The 16,790-nt window shown below is 47.4% G+C and overlaps 1 protein-coding gene across 1 annotated transcript in view; it reads left to right on the top strand.

Annotated features, from left to right (window-relative positions):
* Positions 1 to 16,763, top strand: part of MAGI2 (membrane associated guanylate kinase, WW and PDZ domain containing 2) — a 1,552,529-nt gene extending 1,535,766 nt beyond the window's left edge. Inside the window, exon 23 of the mRNA XM_013004634.2 lies at positions 16,120 to 16,763. Coding sequence (XP_012860088.2) covers positions 16,120 to 16,269 — 150 coding nt within the window. The 3' untranslated portion in view covers positions 16,270 to 16,763. The remainder of the gene's footprint in view (positions 1 to 16,119) is intronic.
* The last annotated feature ends 27 nt before the right edge of the window (positions 16,764 to 16,790 follow it).

The raw sequence follows: 16,790 nt of genomic DNA, 5'->3' as shown, positions 1-16,790 counted from the left end.
GAAGCAGCCTGCTACCTCTGTCTTCCGTCTTGCCACTGCGGGGTTCCAACTGCCGGTCTTTCGCTTAGCAGCCAAGCGCTTAACTACTGCGCTCCCAGGGCTCCCCTAGATACAGGCAATTAAGTAGTGCCCTGGGACAGGTGATGCCCCGAAAGAGCTCGCAAAGGCCCCACCCACACCCACTACCATTGAGTTGATTCTGATTCACAGTTAGCCTTTAGAGCAGTTCTCAACCTTCCTAAGGCCGCGAGCTTTTAATACAGTCCCTCATGTTGTGGTGACCTCCCCAACCATAAAATTATTCCGTTGCTACTTCATCACTGCCATTTGGCTACTGTTATGAATCAGGCGACCCCTGTGAAAGGGTCGTTTGACCCCCAAGGGGGTCGCGACCCACAGGTTGAGAACCACTGCTTTAGAGCATCTAAGGGGTTTAAACCAAGGGGCCCCTAATCTGAGCAGTTCTTTGTTTTAGGGGAGTCATCCGTCCTTGCTGGGTCCAACTGGAATGAGTGATGTAAAAACAGGCCATTAATTGCAGGCTGTGTGGATGGGGTGGGGGGTGGGGTGTCAGTGGCCGAAAAGCCCTGGCGTGTGTGTGCTAATGGAAAGAGCATTGTGATCCTCGTGGTGATTCGAGTCGAGGCGACTCTGGGTGGGCAGAGGACAATTCCTCCAAAGGAGGGCTGGCTCGTCCCGTCTTGCAGGTGCCTCTGGGTGGGTTCCAACTGCTTAAACATCTGTGACCCCCACGGATCCTCTTTGAGAGGACAGCCAGGGAATCTTCACGGCAGATTCTACTGTGCAACACACGGGTGGGGTGGCTGGAGGGGCTGAGGGGTCGGGGGTTGGCCGTGCTGGGGCTGACTTGGCCACCACAATAACAAAGCGCTTTTAGAAGTCTTGAGTGGAAATAGAGTGACTCCTGTTACCAAGCGCTTGGGAACAGGGAGCTTCGAACCTGCGAGGTCAGCCATTCCAACCTCTCGCTGCTGGAGGAGAAAGCTGTGGCCGGCTCGGTCCGTAAAGCTCGGCCGCCTTGGCCACGGCGGTTGGCACCTGTACGCTGTCTGTCCTTCCTCTGGGCAACTAGGAGCCCACGCAGGGCGAGGGAGTGCAACCCCGCCTGCCGGGGCCCTGCTCTTGCAGAAACCCAAGGTTCTGCGTGGACTCAGGGTGCAGAGGAGATCGAGAGACTGGGGAGCAGCTGGGAGCGGGAGACCAACCAGGGGACCAGGCCGAGAGGGACGCTCCTGCGGCCCCTGGGCTTCCTCTCCTCTTCCTCGCAGGCTCTGAGCAAAGGGTGCCAAAGACCAGGCATTGCAACGTTGCCCTGGGTCGAGTCCGACTCAGAGTGACCCTGTGGGACAGGGGAGAACTGCCCCCCTTTGGGTTTCCAGGACAGGACGGCCGTGTGGGCCGCCTGCTGGAGGGCAGGTTGTTTCGAACTGCAGGCCTTGTCGTTTGCAGTCCCAGGCGACCACTCGGGCTCCGCCCAGCTGGGTAGGTCCCTGGGAAACCGCTTGCTCTCCCAGCACCTTGGAAAACGCATCCCTGGCTGTCGCTCACCCACAAGCCCGCTCACCCACAAGCCCGGGAGGGGCGCCCCGAGGGCGGGAACGTCACATCTGGGCTTCCTGGTCCCCAGGGACGCCTGCTGTCGGAGAGAAGGGCTGCGGCTGTGCTGGGAGCGCCCCCGCCCCCCCTGCAGAGGGGCATCCGCAGGCTGCAAGGCTAGTCTCTGCGACCTGCAGACCAGGAGGGTGAGTCTCCGGTGGCAGCTGAGCAGTAGTCCCCTCCCCAGGGATAAGGCCGAAGAATTAGCAACCCCCTTCCTGACGCAGCCCAGGGCTTGTCGACTTCAAGGCTGAGCAGCCACAAGGAAGGCAGTCTATTGCCCTGGAAGAAGCCCCGACATTTTTCAAACGATTGCTCCAGATCATTTATTCCAAGCACCTTTGAATTTCTCTGGCATAATCACTGTACCCTTTGTCAACACAAAGTGATTGTTTAAACGACTCAATCAGATCACGCCATGGGCGAATATTTCCATTTATTATGATTTATGGCCTCTTTAGTGCCAACGCGCCAAGCACATTCAACAGAAGATGAAGCTCCTCAAATGGTTTTCCTTTCTGCTCTGGAGCCCACAGAATAAAACCAACCTGCTCGGAGGAAAGGAACGATTATCCACACTGTTAAGGGTCAGTGACTAAGGACATCTTGCGATGGGAGGTTTAATCTTCCAGCTGAAAAAGAGCAAGACTTTTCGCTGATTGACCTAGAGCACTGGGGCAATTGATTAAAGCGTGCCTTCTCTGTGTCCTCACCCCCTGGCAGGCAGAAACCTGGTATCGTTCGTCTTTGGTCCCCACCGCCAGACCCCCGCTAGCACCTGTAGGCACTGACTTATTGGATCCATTCATTTCATTGTGAGATATCGGGCCACTTGTTTTTCCCATCACTGATCGCATCTAAAGTGGAGGGAAGCACGGTTTTCTCAGCACGCTCTTTCTCCCTTCCAGCTGTTGCCCTGCAAGAGAGGAACCCGGAGGAGCCACAGGGTCCCACTCGACGTGTAGGCAAATAGGCTCCAACTTGTTCTTTGTAACAACAGCTAATGATTTACTCATTTTTTAAAGTCTTAGAAAAAGTGAATATGCCTTATCAAGTAGGATCATTTGGAAAAAAAATTCTGAAAGCACTCTGTTAACATGCCATTCAGATACCCTCCCTCCAAACATACCTGAGACGGTCAAGAGATGCTATTGTTCTGCCCTGAATGAAATTCTGGAAGCTTCTACCGAGCTGGCTATGCCTGTAACACAGCAAGACTTACGCTGTTAAAATGCTCACCAACATAACCAAACCAATATGGAGAAATTCTCGTTCTGCCTGGAATGATCCTTCCTCCTTCTATGCCCTGGTCAAAGCTGCAACGTCGTTTCTCAGTTTAGTTCAACTGCTGCCTATATGGGAGAAAGACAGGGCATTCTACTCCCATGAACAGTTAAAGTCTCGGGGGCAGCTCTACCCTATCCTACCTACCCTACCCTATCCTATAGGGTCGCTGTGAGTCAGTATGGCAGTGAGTTCAGTTTGGGTTGGTCTCACTAGAAAATAAGCTCAACAGTGGGGGTGGGAGTTGTTTTTTATTTTCTGTTTGCCCCTATAGATCACCACCTGATTTCACAGGCCAGATTCTTAATAAGTTTTAGAACCCAGATCCTCAATGTCAATGTATGCATGTATGTGTCATGAATTCCGGGAGTTTTTGTTTAGAATGCAGGTTCTGATGCAGTGGGGGGGGGGGGGGGGGGGGGGGGTGGCGGGGAGGGAAGGAGGTGCTGCCATTCTAAGAAGCTCCTAGGTGATGCTCAAATGCTGGGAACACGCGATGAAGAGTGTAGGTGTTAACAATCCATACTAATTCCTTTACTACAAATTATACACAATGTGTAATATGAATTTACAAAACTTAAATTTATTTAACTGAATAAGTGGTATAACCCCAAGTGATGCCATTTACCTTCAAAAGGTACCGGGGGTGGGGGGGTGGAGAGTGTTGGAATTTAGAGATTATGGAATTTTCCCATGAACTTTTTGAAGCACATATATAATATGTATATTATATATAACATGTATATGTTATATATGTGTGTAGTATATTAGTATGTATATATAATATATACGTGCATGCATGTATACGGACATATATGTATACACACTGATATATAGGAGCTCAGGTGGTGCAGTAGTTAAGAGCCCAGCTGCGAACCACAGGCTCTTTGGTTAGAACACCCACACCTCTAGAGAAGCAAGTGGCAGTCAGCTTCCCCTAAAGATCGACAGCCTTAGAAACCCCGTGCGGCAGTTCTACTACTCTGTCCTCTGGAGCCACCACGTGCCGAATTGACTCCGCGGCAACACTTTTAATAGACAAGTACACACTGAAGCATCCAAACAAAACCAAACATGGCCATCAGGTCAACTCCACCTCCTCGTGACCCTACAGGACAGAGTAGAACTTCCCCCTTCAGGTTTCCAAGACTATAAAATTTCTCCAGGAGTAGAGAGACTCACCTCTCTACTGATGGTTTCCAACCTCTGACCTGGCTGTTAGCAAAGCCATGTGCAAGGCTACACCACCAGGCTCCTCCCACTTCTGCATCTCCTGAGGCAGATCTGTGTACTCCAAGGATGCCAGGTCTCCCCACATTTCTCTAAATTACTAAGGTGGGCTGCTGTTCCACTTTCAAGCGAGGGGCATGAGTGATTTCTGCCCAACTCATTCATGCTTCATTCACTTCATATTTATTGAGCAATTTGTATGGACCTGATGAGTGCTGCTGGCATAGTCGGGTACACACCGTACTGCTAACCACAAGGTCAGCAGTTTGAAACCACCAGCCACATCGCAGGAAACAGATGAGATTCTCCACTCCCATACAGATTCACAGTCTCAAAAACTCATAGCGGCAGTTCTACCCTGCCCTGTAAGATGGTGACGGGTCGGACGGGCTCATTGGCAGGGAGTTTGGATTGGTTTGTATGTACCCTGCACCGTGTTAGGCACAAAGGTAGTAACCGTGAAGAAGACAGATCACAATCCCCCTCTGACAGAACTGATCTTCTTGTAAGGAAGATGCATTGACAACCCATCCCCGCAAAAAGAGAGAAAGAATTACGTCCCCCCCCTCCTCCACAATTGTAGGCTCTGCTGTGAGAGGGCACAGACTCCCAGACCATGGCCACTGTAGATAGGGCAGTAAGGGAGGCAGCTCGAGGAGGCAGCCCTAGTCTGTGCCATTGCCCATCCGCCCTACGTCCATTGCCCGAACTCTCACCTAGCGTGCTGCACTCGGGCTCTCAGAAGGGGGTGCTGGCCCACTCGATTTCTCTACATGTGCCTCAACCTGCAACACCTGAGGTCCACATAAGCTCTCTGCCAAAAACTCACACCAAACTCAGTGTCATCGAGTGGATTCTGACCCATAGCGAGCAACCCAATAGGACAGGGAAGCACTGCTCCCGTAGGTTCCCAAGACCGACTCTTTATGGGAGCAGAATGCCTCATCTTTCTCCCAAGCGCTATACAATGAGAGGTAAATGGTGTGACCAGCATTTCTTTTCAGTTCAATATATTGCTAAAGGACTGGCTCTGCTGAAAGACAGCCTTATCTCCTGCTAAAATGAAATGAAACCCACTTGAAATCAGCTATCATTATGAGCCCTACATGCTATAGAAATTGATACCAATCGATTTATTTCTAGGAAAGCCTGAAGCTGTGTACAGAAATAAAAAATGCATAGGCAGCCTTTATAGGAAGCCAGCCAAAGCTCTCCCTTTTATGGTCACCACCACCACCACCGCCACCCTGGCCTAGAGAGCAGCTTCGGGCTACCGTCTGCCTTCAAGAGGCTGTTTGCCTCGGACTCCTGTCACTCCTGATCCCTTCCCGCCTACACACACCTTGAGAGCTAGAGCAGGAACAGGGAAGAGGGCTCAGATCTTTGGTACTCATGCAACGAAGCTGCAAGAGGCTTTCACAACCCCACGGGTAGAAAGTACAATTTTTCAGCATCCTCGGCTGCCTGATAGGGGAAAGGACGAGCACCAGGAGCTAAGGACTTAGCAAACGCTTGGCCACGGAGCTCAGAGAGAGGCCTTTGATCACAGCCCAGCACAGCACAGCCCGAGCTCCTGACTGACCAAGAATGCACCTTCTAGGAAGAGAGACACACTTAAAAATAAAATAACACACACAACTAAATGGGAAGACACCTTGTGAAAGACGCACAGAAGAAGCTGACCTAGAAATTAACCACTGTGGATAAGGCAGCGAGGGAGGCCCCTGGGTGGAGCCAATCCTGAAGGGTAGTCACCATGAAAGACTCAAGGCTGCAAGTTGGCTACGGGCCCTGCTTGCTTTGAGGCAGCTCTATCTATCTACCTGGCTGCCTGCTGGATGCAAGGCCTGCACAGGTGGATTATCCAGACAGCACTTCTCCCCGGGTCTGTAACTGTTCATCCTTCTCTGTGGCCAGAGCTCTGCTTTTACCACCTTCTCGGGATAGATAAGAAGGGAGCCCTTTGGACTCCTCTCAGGAACTTTAGATAAATGTTGCCTAAAAGCTAAAGAGAGGGGAAGGAGGCAATCCCTGGATGAGCAACTCAACTTCTACAAGCTCAGTTTCCCTGTCTACATAAGGAAAGTAACAGCAGTAGGTGTGTTGTGACATTGGAATGACAGAATACATGCGCAATATTTAGCAGTGCTTAACACACCCCACCCCAGATAAATAAATAAATAAAACCCAAACCACTGCTGTCGATTCTGACCCACCTGCCCCTTTAAGACGGAGTAGAACTGTGACTGCGCCAGGAGTCGGGAAGCTAAAAGCTAAGGCTGTATGGGCTCCACTTGGTAACTTTGGGCTTCTGAGAATACCACACTTTACAAGAGGTGACAGCTCCTTCTTGCCCCTATAGGGCAGCTGGGGCTTTCGACCATGGAAGTTCACCATGGAAGTTCGCAGTCCAACACCTAGCCCACTACCCCAGCCAGACTCCAGCCGAGTGCTTGCATTCATAGTAAATGCCAAGAGCACACTGGCTGGGTTTTACTATAGTCATGATTACTGAATTAAATTAGCCCCCAAATGCTCAATGCTTATTAAGCGTTACAAGCGTTTGGATGGTTTCGATCTCCATCACAAATCTCTGTGGTACATACGCTCTCACGTTCTGACTCGGAGAGGCCCCATGTGCGATGGAAGGAAACCCTGCCCGCTCCTGCTTCTTCCTCACCAACATTGCTCGGGGTGAGCCCTTCTTGGCAGCCACTAGGTCAATCCATCTTATTAAGGGTCTTTCTCCTTTTCACTGGCCACCTCCTTCACCAAGCACGACGTCTTTCTCCAGGATTCAGCCTCCTGATATAAAATGTCCCAAGGACGGGAGAGAAAAATCTCACCTCCCTTCCAAGGAGCATTCCAGCCGTACTTCTTCCAAGACTGTTCTCTTCTGGTAGGCCAGTTAATATTCTTCCCAATAGTGTAATCCGAGGGCACCAAGTCTTCTTCGGGCTTCAGTCAGTCAACCGCTGGGACTTTAGTCTGGCACTTAGACTCAGAGAAGCAAACTAACTCACCCAAAGCCACCCAGCTCGTCAGTAGTGAAGCTAAAAGCTCAGTCTGGGTGACCTCCACTAGTTTTCAATAATCTCACAGGAGCCTTGGTGGAGTAGTGGTTATACACTGGGCTGCTAACTGCAAGGTCAATTATCTCTCATTTCTGGTGTTTATGAATATTGACATATTGAGTCAACTGTTAAGATAGAATAATCTGACGGACTCCAGAGATGCTGACCTCAACCTGTTATTGGAAGAAATAATACCTTAGTACACACAGATCCACACACACATTGGCCATTAAGTGAGGAAAAACATTTCCAAATATGACACTTTAAAATTATATACACCACACTGAGTTTTGTCATTTTTATTTTTGAAGTTAAATAATGTCACCTCACCAGAGAGATCATCCCTATCCAAAGCAACACCCTGACCACTCTCCGTGTCTTTACCTCACTGTATTGCATTGAGCCATATTTATCTTCAGCGATCGTGTTGGGAAGTTGCACATCATGGAATGCCAGTTTAACAGACAAAGTGTTCTTGTGTTGAAGCAGTACTTGAATAGAGGCCCAATGTCCATCTGTTACCTTAATACTAAACCTATACATATATGCACATAGATCTATTTCCCCATCATCCTATATATATTTACATATGTACATGCCTGTATTTAGACCTCTATAAATGTCCTTTGCCTCCTAGTTCTTTCCTCTATTTCTTTTTACTTTCCTCTTGTCCCACTATCATGCTCAGCCTTCATTTGGGTTTCAGTAATTCCTCTCGGTTACATTGCCCTTGATCAAGCCCTACCAGGCCTCCTACACCCTCCTTGCCAACAATTTTGGATCACTTGTTGTTCCCTTGTCCCACTTCCTTTCCCCAACCTACCCCTCTCCCATGTACCCATGTCCCAGAACCATCCATCCCATTGTTTACTCCTCCAGATTGTTTATCCCGCCTATCTTATGTAGATAGACCTGCAGAGATATTAATATGCACAAAAAACAAGACAGAGCAAAACAAAGCAACAAAAGAAAACAAAACAACAAAACCAATGACAAAAAAATAGAAATGTCTGTAAGTAGTTCAAGGTCTGTTTGTTGACCTTTAGGAGTGTTTTCCAGTGGAATCTGATGGGGTGCCAGGTCCTGGCCCCAAAGTCTATTTTTGGTATTTTCTCAGGACTTCCTTCCTCTGCTCCCCTTGCTATTCTGTTACTTGCCCTTAGTGTTGTGCCTCAGCGTGGTGGGGTCGGATTGGATGCAATTCCCACACTGTGTCTCCAGTGTTGTTCCCCATAGGGGTATGGGTCAGTGAGGGATGTCATATCTGTAGTGGGGCTGGCCATATGGTCCTCGCTGTGTGTTGAGTGCTCTGAGCAGGGATATCATCCTCAAGGCTTGGGGGGCTAGGTTGTCCTCCCCCTTCATTTGTTCCCGTGTGCTCTGATCAGACATGCCCCTCTCCCTGAGCTGTAGCTCCAGTGCTGTCCTCTGAAGTAAATTCTTCTGGGGCAGCTTTCTGTTATATATACCCTCTCCTCATTTACTGATGATTTTGTTCTCCAACATTCCCCATTTATGCCAGCAATAAATAATGTACTAGCCAAATATTTTTGTGAATTAACAATGTACTGTATGTCTGGCAATAAAGAGAGTATAGAAAAAAATTGCTAAAATAGGAAAGCAACAAAATTGGGCAGCCGTTGACACAAGACATTAGTTACATTGTTGTTACTAAGTCCCATAAGTGGGTTCTGGCTCTTAGGAACCTTATGGACAACTGCAGCAAACAATACCTCCTCCTGGGCCATCCTCAAAGTTGTGCTATCCTTGCGCCTGTTCTTGCAGACACGGTGTCAATTCAGCTTATTGAGAGTCATCCTTTTTTTTTCCGCTGACCAAGTATGATGTCCTTCTGCATCAACTGGTTCATATGCATCGATTTTTCTCCAGTCTTCCTTATTTGTTGTCCAGCTTTCTGGTGAAGATGAGGTCTTTGAAAAAACCGGGGCATACCTTAGTCCTCAAAGTGATATCGTCCTTTAACGCTTACCAAGGTCTTTTGCAGCAGATGTGCCCAGTGCAATATGTCATCTGCTTTCTTCCTTGAGCACTGATTGTACAATGAAGTCCTTGACAAGTTCAAACTTCTCTCCATTTGTCATGATGATGTTTATTAGTCCGGTTGTTTTCTGTGCATTGTGTTGCAGCGCTCAGTGAATGCTAGCGTTTGTTTGGTTTTCCCTCCTCCATCAGCAAGTGCTTCCAGCCCTGTTCACTGTCACCAAGCAAGGGTGTGTCAGCTGCAGATTGCAGACAGTTGTTACGAAGTCTTCCTCCAAACCTGATGCCTTATTCTTTTTCATATAGCCCAACTTCTCAGCTTATTTGTTCAGCATACAAAGTGTTTAAGTATGGTGAAAGGCTAGCCATGATACACACTTTTCTTGGGTTTAAATCCTATATGAGTATGTATACCCTTGTTCTCTTAAAAACAAAACAAAACAAAAAAACCTGCCTCTTGGTGTATGTAGATGCTCACATGAGCATAATTAAGTGTTCTGTAATTCCCAATCTTCAGAAGGCTATCTATCCATGGTTTGTTATGATTCACCCAGTCTACCGACATTTCAATGTCAATAAAGCATAAGGAAACCTCTTTCTGGTAGCCTCTGCTTTCAGCCAAGATCCACCTCACACCAGCAGTGACAGCCCTCGTTCCATGTCCTCTTCTGACCCCAGCTTGAGTCTCTGGCAGGGCCTTGTCAGTGTACTGGCACAATCCTTGTGTGAAATGTCTTCATCAATGTTACTTACAGGTGGTATTCATGATAAACAAAAAAAACTAAACTCACTGCCACCAAGCCGAGATCAACTCACAGCAACCATGTAGGACAGGTAGAACTGCCCCTGTGAGTTTCTGAGACTGAAACTATTTGGGGAAGAAGCCCCATCTTGCTCCCTTGGAGCAGCTAGTGGTTTCAAACCTCGAGGCTGCAGTTAGCAGCCCAATGCGTAACCACGACGCCACCAAAAACTCCCAATGAAACTCATTTGCCATCCAGTCATTGCTGACTCATAGTAACTCCTAGTGGGTTTCTGAGACAGTAACTGCTGACGAGAGTAGAAAGCACCAGTCTTTCTCCCTGGGAGCTGCTGGTAGTTTTGAACTGGGAACCATGAGGATCGCAGCCCAACATATAACCACTATACCACCAGAGCTCCTTTTAAAAGCAAAGTGCTCAGTGGGTGGTAGTTCATTGTTCACAGCCCCACGGAACCCTGCCATTCACCTGGTCTGTCTTGGAGCAAGCTAAAGCTCACACAGGCTTACTGCCAGGGCTTCAACTGAGCTTTTAAAATGAAAATAAATATAAACCCACAGTAAGCATATATGGTCACAACTAAAAATGTTATTAATGTTTATAACCTAGTGTACATCTCTCTGGTAATAACGGAGAAACAAATTCAGGTTTGAAGGCCCTTAACAATGCCTCAAACTAGAAACAATCCGTCAGAAAGAGCCGAAGAACGTAACATAATTAATCTGTGTCAATATTTTTAAATTCACACTTTGCTTGTTTACATTTTGTTACAGAAGCAATCCCCTTGGTGAAGGCTGAACAGCTCTGAATGAACCGTAATGGTTTGAACACAATCCCGAGAAGGTGTTTCTTTTGAATACCAAATAACTTCACATTATTGCCCCTTGATCTCCTGTAATTATTTTTGATATCTTCCTATAATGCTCTAAATGAGGATAAACTAGACTGCAGTACAACCACATCAGTATTCGGTACCCCTAGCAGACTGGAGGTTGCAACAGGAAAGGTTTTTATGAGAATTAACACATAATCTATGGGCCTCTTTACGGAATAATTTCACTCACTTAAGCAGTGAAAGTACTTATGTATCAAACGGATTCAGTGTTTCCAATACCTCTTATGAATATTTTTAATCCAATCCAGGTCCACAGTGTGGCACAGTGAGGGATATTTTTGAAACATATAATATTACCCCTGCTCTTAGGAAATCAAATATTGTTCTCTGGTTCCAGTTCATATTTCTAGCATTCTCGCAAATTAACACCCTGGCCATGGTGACTGTCCTTCTGTAGCCAAGGTTCGAGCACAGATGGTATTTCAGAGCCTCCAGTAAGAATGATGATGGCTTTTCCTCTGTCAATCACATCCACTGGAAGTTTCTGTCCTGTTACCCCAGAACAGATGAGCCCCATTTCTCAATCAGAACAGCAGGTGACAAAGGTGTGTGGTGAGGGCCTCTGGGGCTAAGCATTGCCCCAATCAGAATGGCACCCTGTGACGGGGGAAGCCCTGAGGCCACCAGAGAGGTGTGGAGCAGGAAGCAGGGTCTCCTCCAAGCTGGTCTCCTGTAGCCATCAGCACAAGTTCATTGGAACTCTCCCTTGACCCAAGTTGCCCAACCCTTAGAAGGTTATATGCCATAAGACACCAGTTGCTGAAACGCCAGCTCTGCAGATGAGGTGTTTGTGTCTGTCTGTCTGTCTGTATGTATGTCTGTATGTCTGTATGTAATCAGTGGCATATGAAACGGAAGGGGTGCATTTGCTCTACAAGATAATTCGAAGAGTTGTATATATTTTAAGTCAAAGGTAAGGCAGCACTATATAATTTGTGGGAAGATATGGTAATAATACGTGATCACGAATAATTAATTGATCTATTTTCTAGGAGAGATGCACACTGGTTAGACTAGGTAGTAGAGAGGAGAAGAAGCCTGATCCTAACTTAGAAGGGAGACTCAACTTTTCCCACAGAGTCCAAGATACTGAGTGTCTGCCTTCTCTCTGGGTTCATCTGGACATTCATTGGCATGTAGACTATTATCTCCCCAGGGGGGAAGCTCCTTTGAGAAGCGTCATCATGGAGAGGGAGCTGCATACCCCCGGAGCCAGCCAGCCCTCCCCATCCCAGGGGCCGCTGATGAAAGCCGAGGACTCTTCCCAGTGTACTCTGTCGCTGGCTGCTTCTTTCTGCACATTTCTCACCAACCTAGTCAATTTCCTTTCCCACTTCAAATCCAGCTCTCCACCAGCGGCCTTCTTAACACTGATCAAAGCCACAGACCCACACTTGGTTTTGAGAGCTTATCGTTTAAAGGACAGGCCTTTGCCCTCCAGCGTTGCCTCAGAGAGGCATTTGGCTTTAAGGCTTCCTTTTCTATTTGTGGAATAGATTGATTTGCTCTTGAAATATCCAGCCAGATATTAAGTCGATGCTGGGATGAACAAGACCAATATGGTCATTCCCCTCATAAAGTTTGCAACCTAGTATTTGAGAGGGATGTTTATCAAATAAGCAGGTAAATATATAATTGCAAATAATGAATTCTATGAAGAAAACAATAGGGTGCTCTTGAGGCAGGCAAAGTATCACCCTGTGAATTGGGGTGAAATTTAGAGACCTAAAGGATGGAGGGAGGGCGGGGGAAACCACCAGGTGAGAAGCTGGGAAAAGCCATTAAGGGAGAAGAGTCGGCAATGACATCTCTAAACAGAGTGGGTGGGGCTTGGTACCTCCACCCAGAAGAACTGAGCGTAGCACAGAGCATGAAGAGAATTGTAGCTGACAGGGGTGCAGGGGCCAGATGACAGGAGCCTGTCTGGGTTGCTTTTAATAATTGGGGGCTTTAATTAAAGAGCAGTGGGAATTGACTCAAAGTTTTAGGCAGGAAAGTGACATCGCCTCATTTAAATTTCAAAGATTGTTGCGTGGAGAGATATTGGAGAAAGGCAAGAATAGAAGGAGAGAGACTACTGCATAATGGTTGCCGTCTAGGTGAGAAATGACAGCTTGATTGGCCCATCTCAAGGGTAGGGAAACTAGGTTAGTTGTCCTGGATACTAATCCGGTGTCGGGGGTGGGGGGATGGGGGGTATGGTTCACATTAAATTCTCTTTCCTGAACAATACATTAATTTTCCAAAGGCACCTCGAACAGCGCCCTACAGTTATGAAAGTTGCTCATGGTGTGGCCTTCTCTGAAGTAGGATTATCTTGTGCAGACAACACTGGTGGAGTGGTGCTGATTTCTATATTTTTCCAGAGTCTTCCTTGTCTCTTGAAATAAAGTGGTGAAAGTAAAGGTAAAGTTAACAGAATCCAGGTAACGTTGAAGTAAAGACCAGTGAGACTTATACGTGGATTGGATCTGTGGGGTGAAGAAGAAGAAACCAAGGCAGACTCTCTATAATGGCTGTGCCATTCGCCAAGATGGGAAACTAAGAAGGAGAATGCAGAGGTGACTTGAGCCAAAGAGGTTTTCATTTTGGTTAAATTGAAGGTGCCAGTAACGAGCCAAGCTGAGACACACGTAGGCCAGTGTAGACTAAGGAGCACAGCGCTCAGCAGCACTCCGTGGGCGGAAGTCTTCATCTGGGAGGACTTTCGTTCGATAAAAGCTACGTGACTATGGAGGAAGATCTAGCCCTTTAGAGGTCAGAAGAAAGAAGCCTACAAGGTGAATTGAGAAGGCACTGTCAGATAGATTGGATCAAAAGCAAGAGAGTCAGGTGTTAAAGAAGCCCGGAGTCCTATTTGGCTTCGTGGAGTAGTCTACCGAAGGGACTGCGGTAAAATAGTCTTACTATGAGTACCTAGAGGTGTCTGGATTTGATAGCACCAATGGCATTGGGGTGTTGACAGGAGCACTCCATGGGGAAGTGGGGGGGCTGAATGGAAAGGCAGGTGGTAGAAGCCAGTTTGGTTTCGGTCATTGGGCCTGCGGGAATCGTTGGAATAAAGGGGCTGCAGTCATGCCAGCAAACCCACCTGGCTGGTTTTCTCTGTCTGGGTGTGGCTCCACCATTTCTAATTCCTTGTAGACCCTCTCAGACTGGAAGGATGCTGTGGGACACTCTCCCTCAGCAACCACCTCACACGATCACACACCTCCACAGAAAACGTCCAAAACAAAACTCAAGGTCTGAAGGAAGTGGATCAATTGGGGTTGATTTTTCTGGTTATGGCCAGTCAAGATTGCCCCAAAACTTGGGTTCATGTTTCCCAGAGCTCTTCCTAGATGTGGCAGGAGATAAGACAAGGTCACTTTGCAGGACTTTGCGGGCTCCCACCTCACTCCGATGTCACATGTCTGGTATTGATCTGGGCAATTCCTACTCTGAAAAGGGAGCATAATTAAGCCACACACATAAATGTTTTGTTTGGGTTTTTTTCCATCATCTTACTTTATGATCTTAATTTCTGAGTAATCGTCTTCATCAGTGAGGGCCCCTGGGACATTTTAACTTTCAGTTTCCATGGTGAAGGACTTCATGGTCTATAAACAAACTCTCGAGAAATCTTCTTTTAAGAAGAAGGATCCATTGTCCTTCCAGTTGATCATTATAAGTAAGATGTTCAGAAGCGAATGCGAGATGCTCTTCTCAATGCTGAGCTCGTGTCCCGGGACCAAGAGGGACCCCTACACCTTTCCATTCCACCTGCTTGGATCCCCTTTGCAAGGCGAGATCTTCAGACAATTCTCCCAGCAAGTAAAAAGAGCAAAGAAACCCGAAATGTCACTCCTGGCCAGCCCATTTTATACTCTCTTGGTCAAGTTACTTAATCTCTCTCTGCTTCGGTTCCTCTTTAGGAAATGGTGCGAATAATATTAACCTGCTCCCTTATCCCAGAAGTAATTTAAGTCCAGCTAACTGATTCTACCATATGTGATGTAATGGTAGGAAAAATGGGTATTGAAATGTGAACTATCATAACCATGGTCCAAGTCAGAGGTTACGTTGCACAAAACTCCACCCTCTAGTCATCCGGTTGGCATTTTGAAGGCCACCTTTAACTCATTCCAACAATACAATACCTTCCTCTATAGGTGGAGTTGCCAAAGTCTATATCACTTTTTAGTTTGGTTTCAAAGTTTTAACCCAGTCAACATATTCCAAGAAACATCATCCAGTTTTCCTGGGAGACATTTGCATTTACAGATTCCAGAATATTCCTTGGGAAATCAAGGGTACCTGAGATACGGCAAAACCACAGCTGGGAATGGCATCATGTGTGAAAGAATGACTTATTACACTTACTACCCTTACCTACAAGGAGTCTGCTAGTTAATGTGGTTTCCTGGGGAGCCCAGCCTGTAAAGTTACTGGCATCCCTGAAAGTGTGCAAAGTATCATCATTACCCATAAGGAACTTTGTCCTGCGAAGATGATTTCCCTGAGCTTCGCTCTGGGAGGTAGACACTTTGCCCTCCTTTGATAAAGGAGGAGAAGGAAGCTCAGAGAAGTCTAGCGGCTGTCCAGGAGCACATGGCTGGCATCTATGCCAGAGGCAGGGTTTTAGCCCAGGAGTTTGAATATTTTTTCTAGATTTTTTTTTGGGGGTCACTGAAAATAATGGGCATCAGGAAGAGGAAAGAGAGCACTTTACATACTCTGCATTTTCCACCGTCCAGGTACTTTGCTCTAACTGATTTGATAGGCTAAAAATGGGCGGAACTGTCGGCCCTCCAGCCCTCTTCCCCCACCTAAATTGTTATCTTTCTAAATTGTTATCCAAGGTGCAACATAAGATTCCTCCACTTCTAACAAAGGAAGCCCTTGCCACTCATGGACTGAGGGTCTCTGACACACAATGTACACTGAGGCTGGTGTGTGGGGCTGAATCTCTTGGCTAGTGAGAGAGCCAAATACTTGTGTGGCCTCCACGTCCGTCCTCTGCCCCTGCCCATAAACCGATTAAATCTACGAACGAGAAGTGCCCCCTGGAATGGTTGCAATACCAACGTGTAGGATCTTGCTGTTGCAATTTTGCTTTCACCACCAGAAACTGGAGGGTGATGTTAATACCTAGAACCAAAACAAGGCAAACTCACTGCCAATTCACAGAGGCCACAGAGGACAGGGGAGAACTGCCACGGTGGGATTCTGAGACTTAATCTATTCAGGAGTTGAAAGCCTCGTCTTGCTCCCTCAGCGCTCGAGAGCAGTAACTAATTCATCTCAGATGCCTAACACAGCTGCCCTCCTCCTACTTGGCTTCCGATCAGGGGTTGCTTTAAAAGAAAAAAAAGGTGGGGGAGTATTTTCATTTCTGTTTTATTATTCTGTTTTATATGCGTTTTGATGTTGTAAATTGCCTCGAATCCTTTTCACAGGTAGACAGAGTTTAAATCCTAAATCTATGTTGAAACTAAGCTTCCTAGAATCATTTATCTTAGTCCTGGGACCTTGCACAATGTTATAACTATTAAAAAGAATTAAGGACAGGGTGATAGTGGTTAGAAGAATTGATCCAACTTCTGAGGGTGTCTCGCGGTAGCTAAGAATTGGGCTTTGAGTGACATCTAATGGTCGCGAAAGTCACTCTCCGCTAGCGGCGGGCCCAGACCAGTGTTCTCAGAGGGCGGGTCTCTTCTTCAGACTCAGCTGGCTGCCTATTGACAATGCAGAAAAACACCTGGGGCCCCACCCCAGCGGGTTCGCTGGGTCGAATACCCCCAGGGAATCCTGACCTTCACAAGCAGCCCGGACGATCCCGGGGAGCACCCCTCCGTTTGAGAACCACTGGTCTCGGGGCTGGCAAGTCAGGGCCCGGGACCAAGCCCTCCGACCTGAGGACGCGCCCGCGGAGTGAGGCGGGGCGGG

This window comes from Echinops telfairi, unplaced genomic scaffold (assembly GCF_000313985.2).
Source record: "Echinops telfairi isolate 266 unplaced genomic scaffold, ASM31398v2 ScPeMD7_23;HRSCAF=83, whole genome shotgun sequence".
Classification (NCBI taxonomy): domain Eukaryota; kingdom Metazoa; phylum Chordata; class Mammalia; order Afrosoricida; family Tenrecidae; genus Echinops; species Echinops telfairi.
This window is presented reverse-complemented; position numbering and strand designations above follow the sequence as displayed.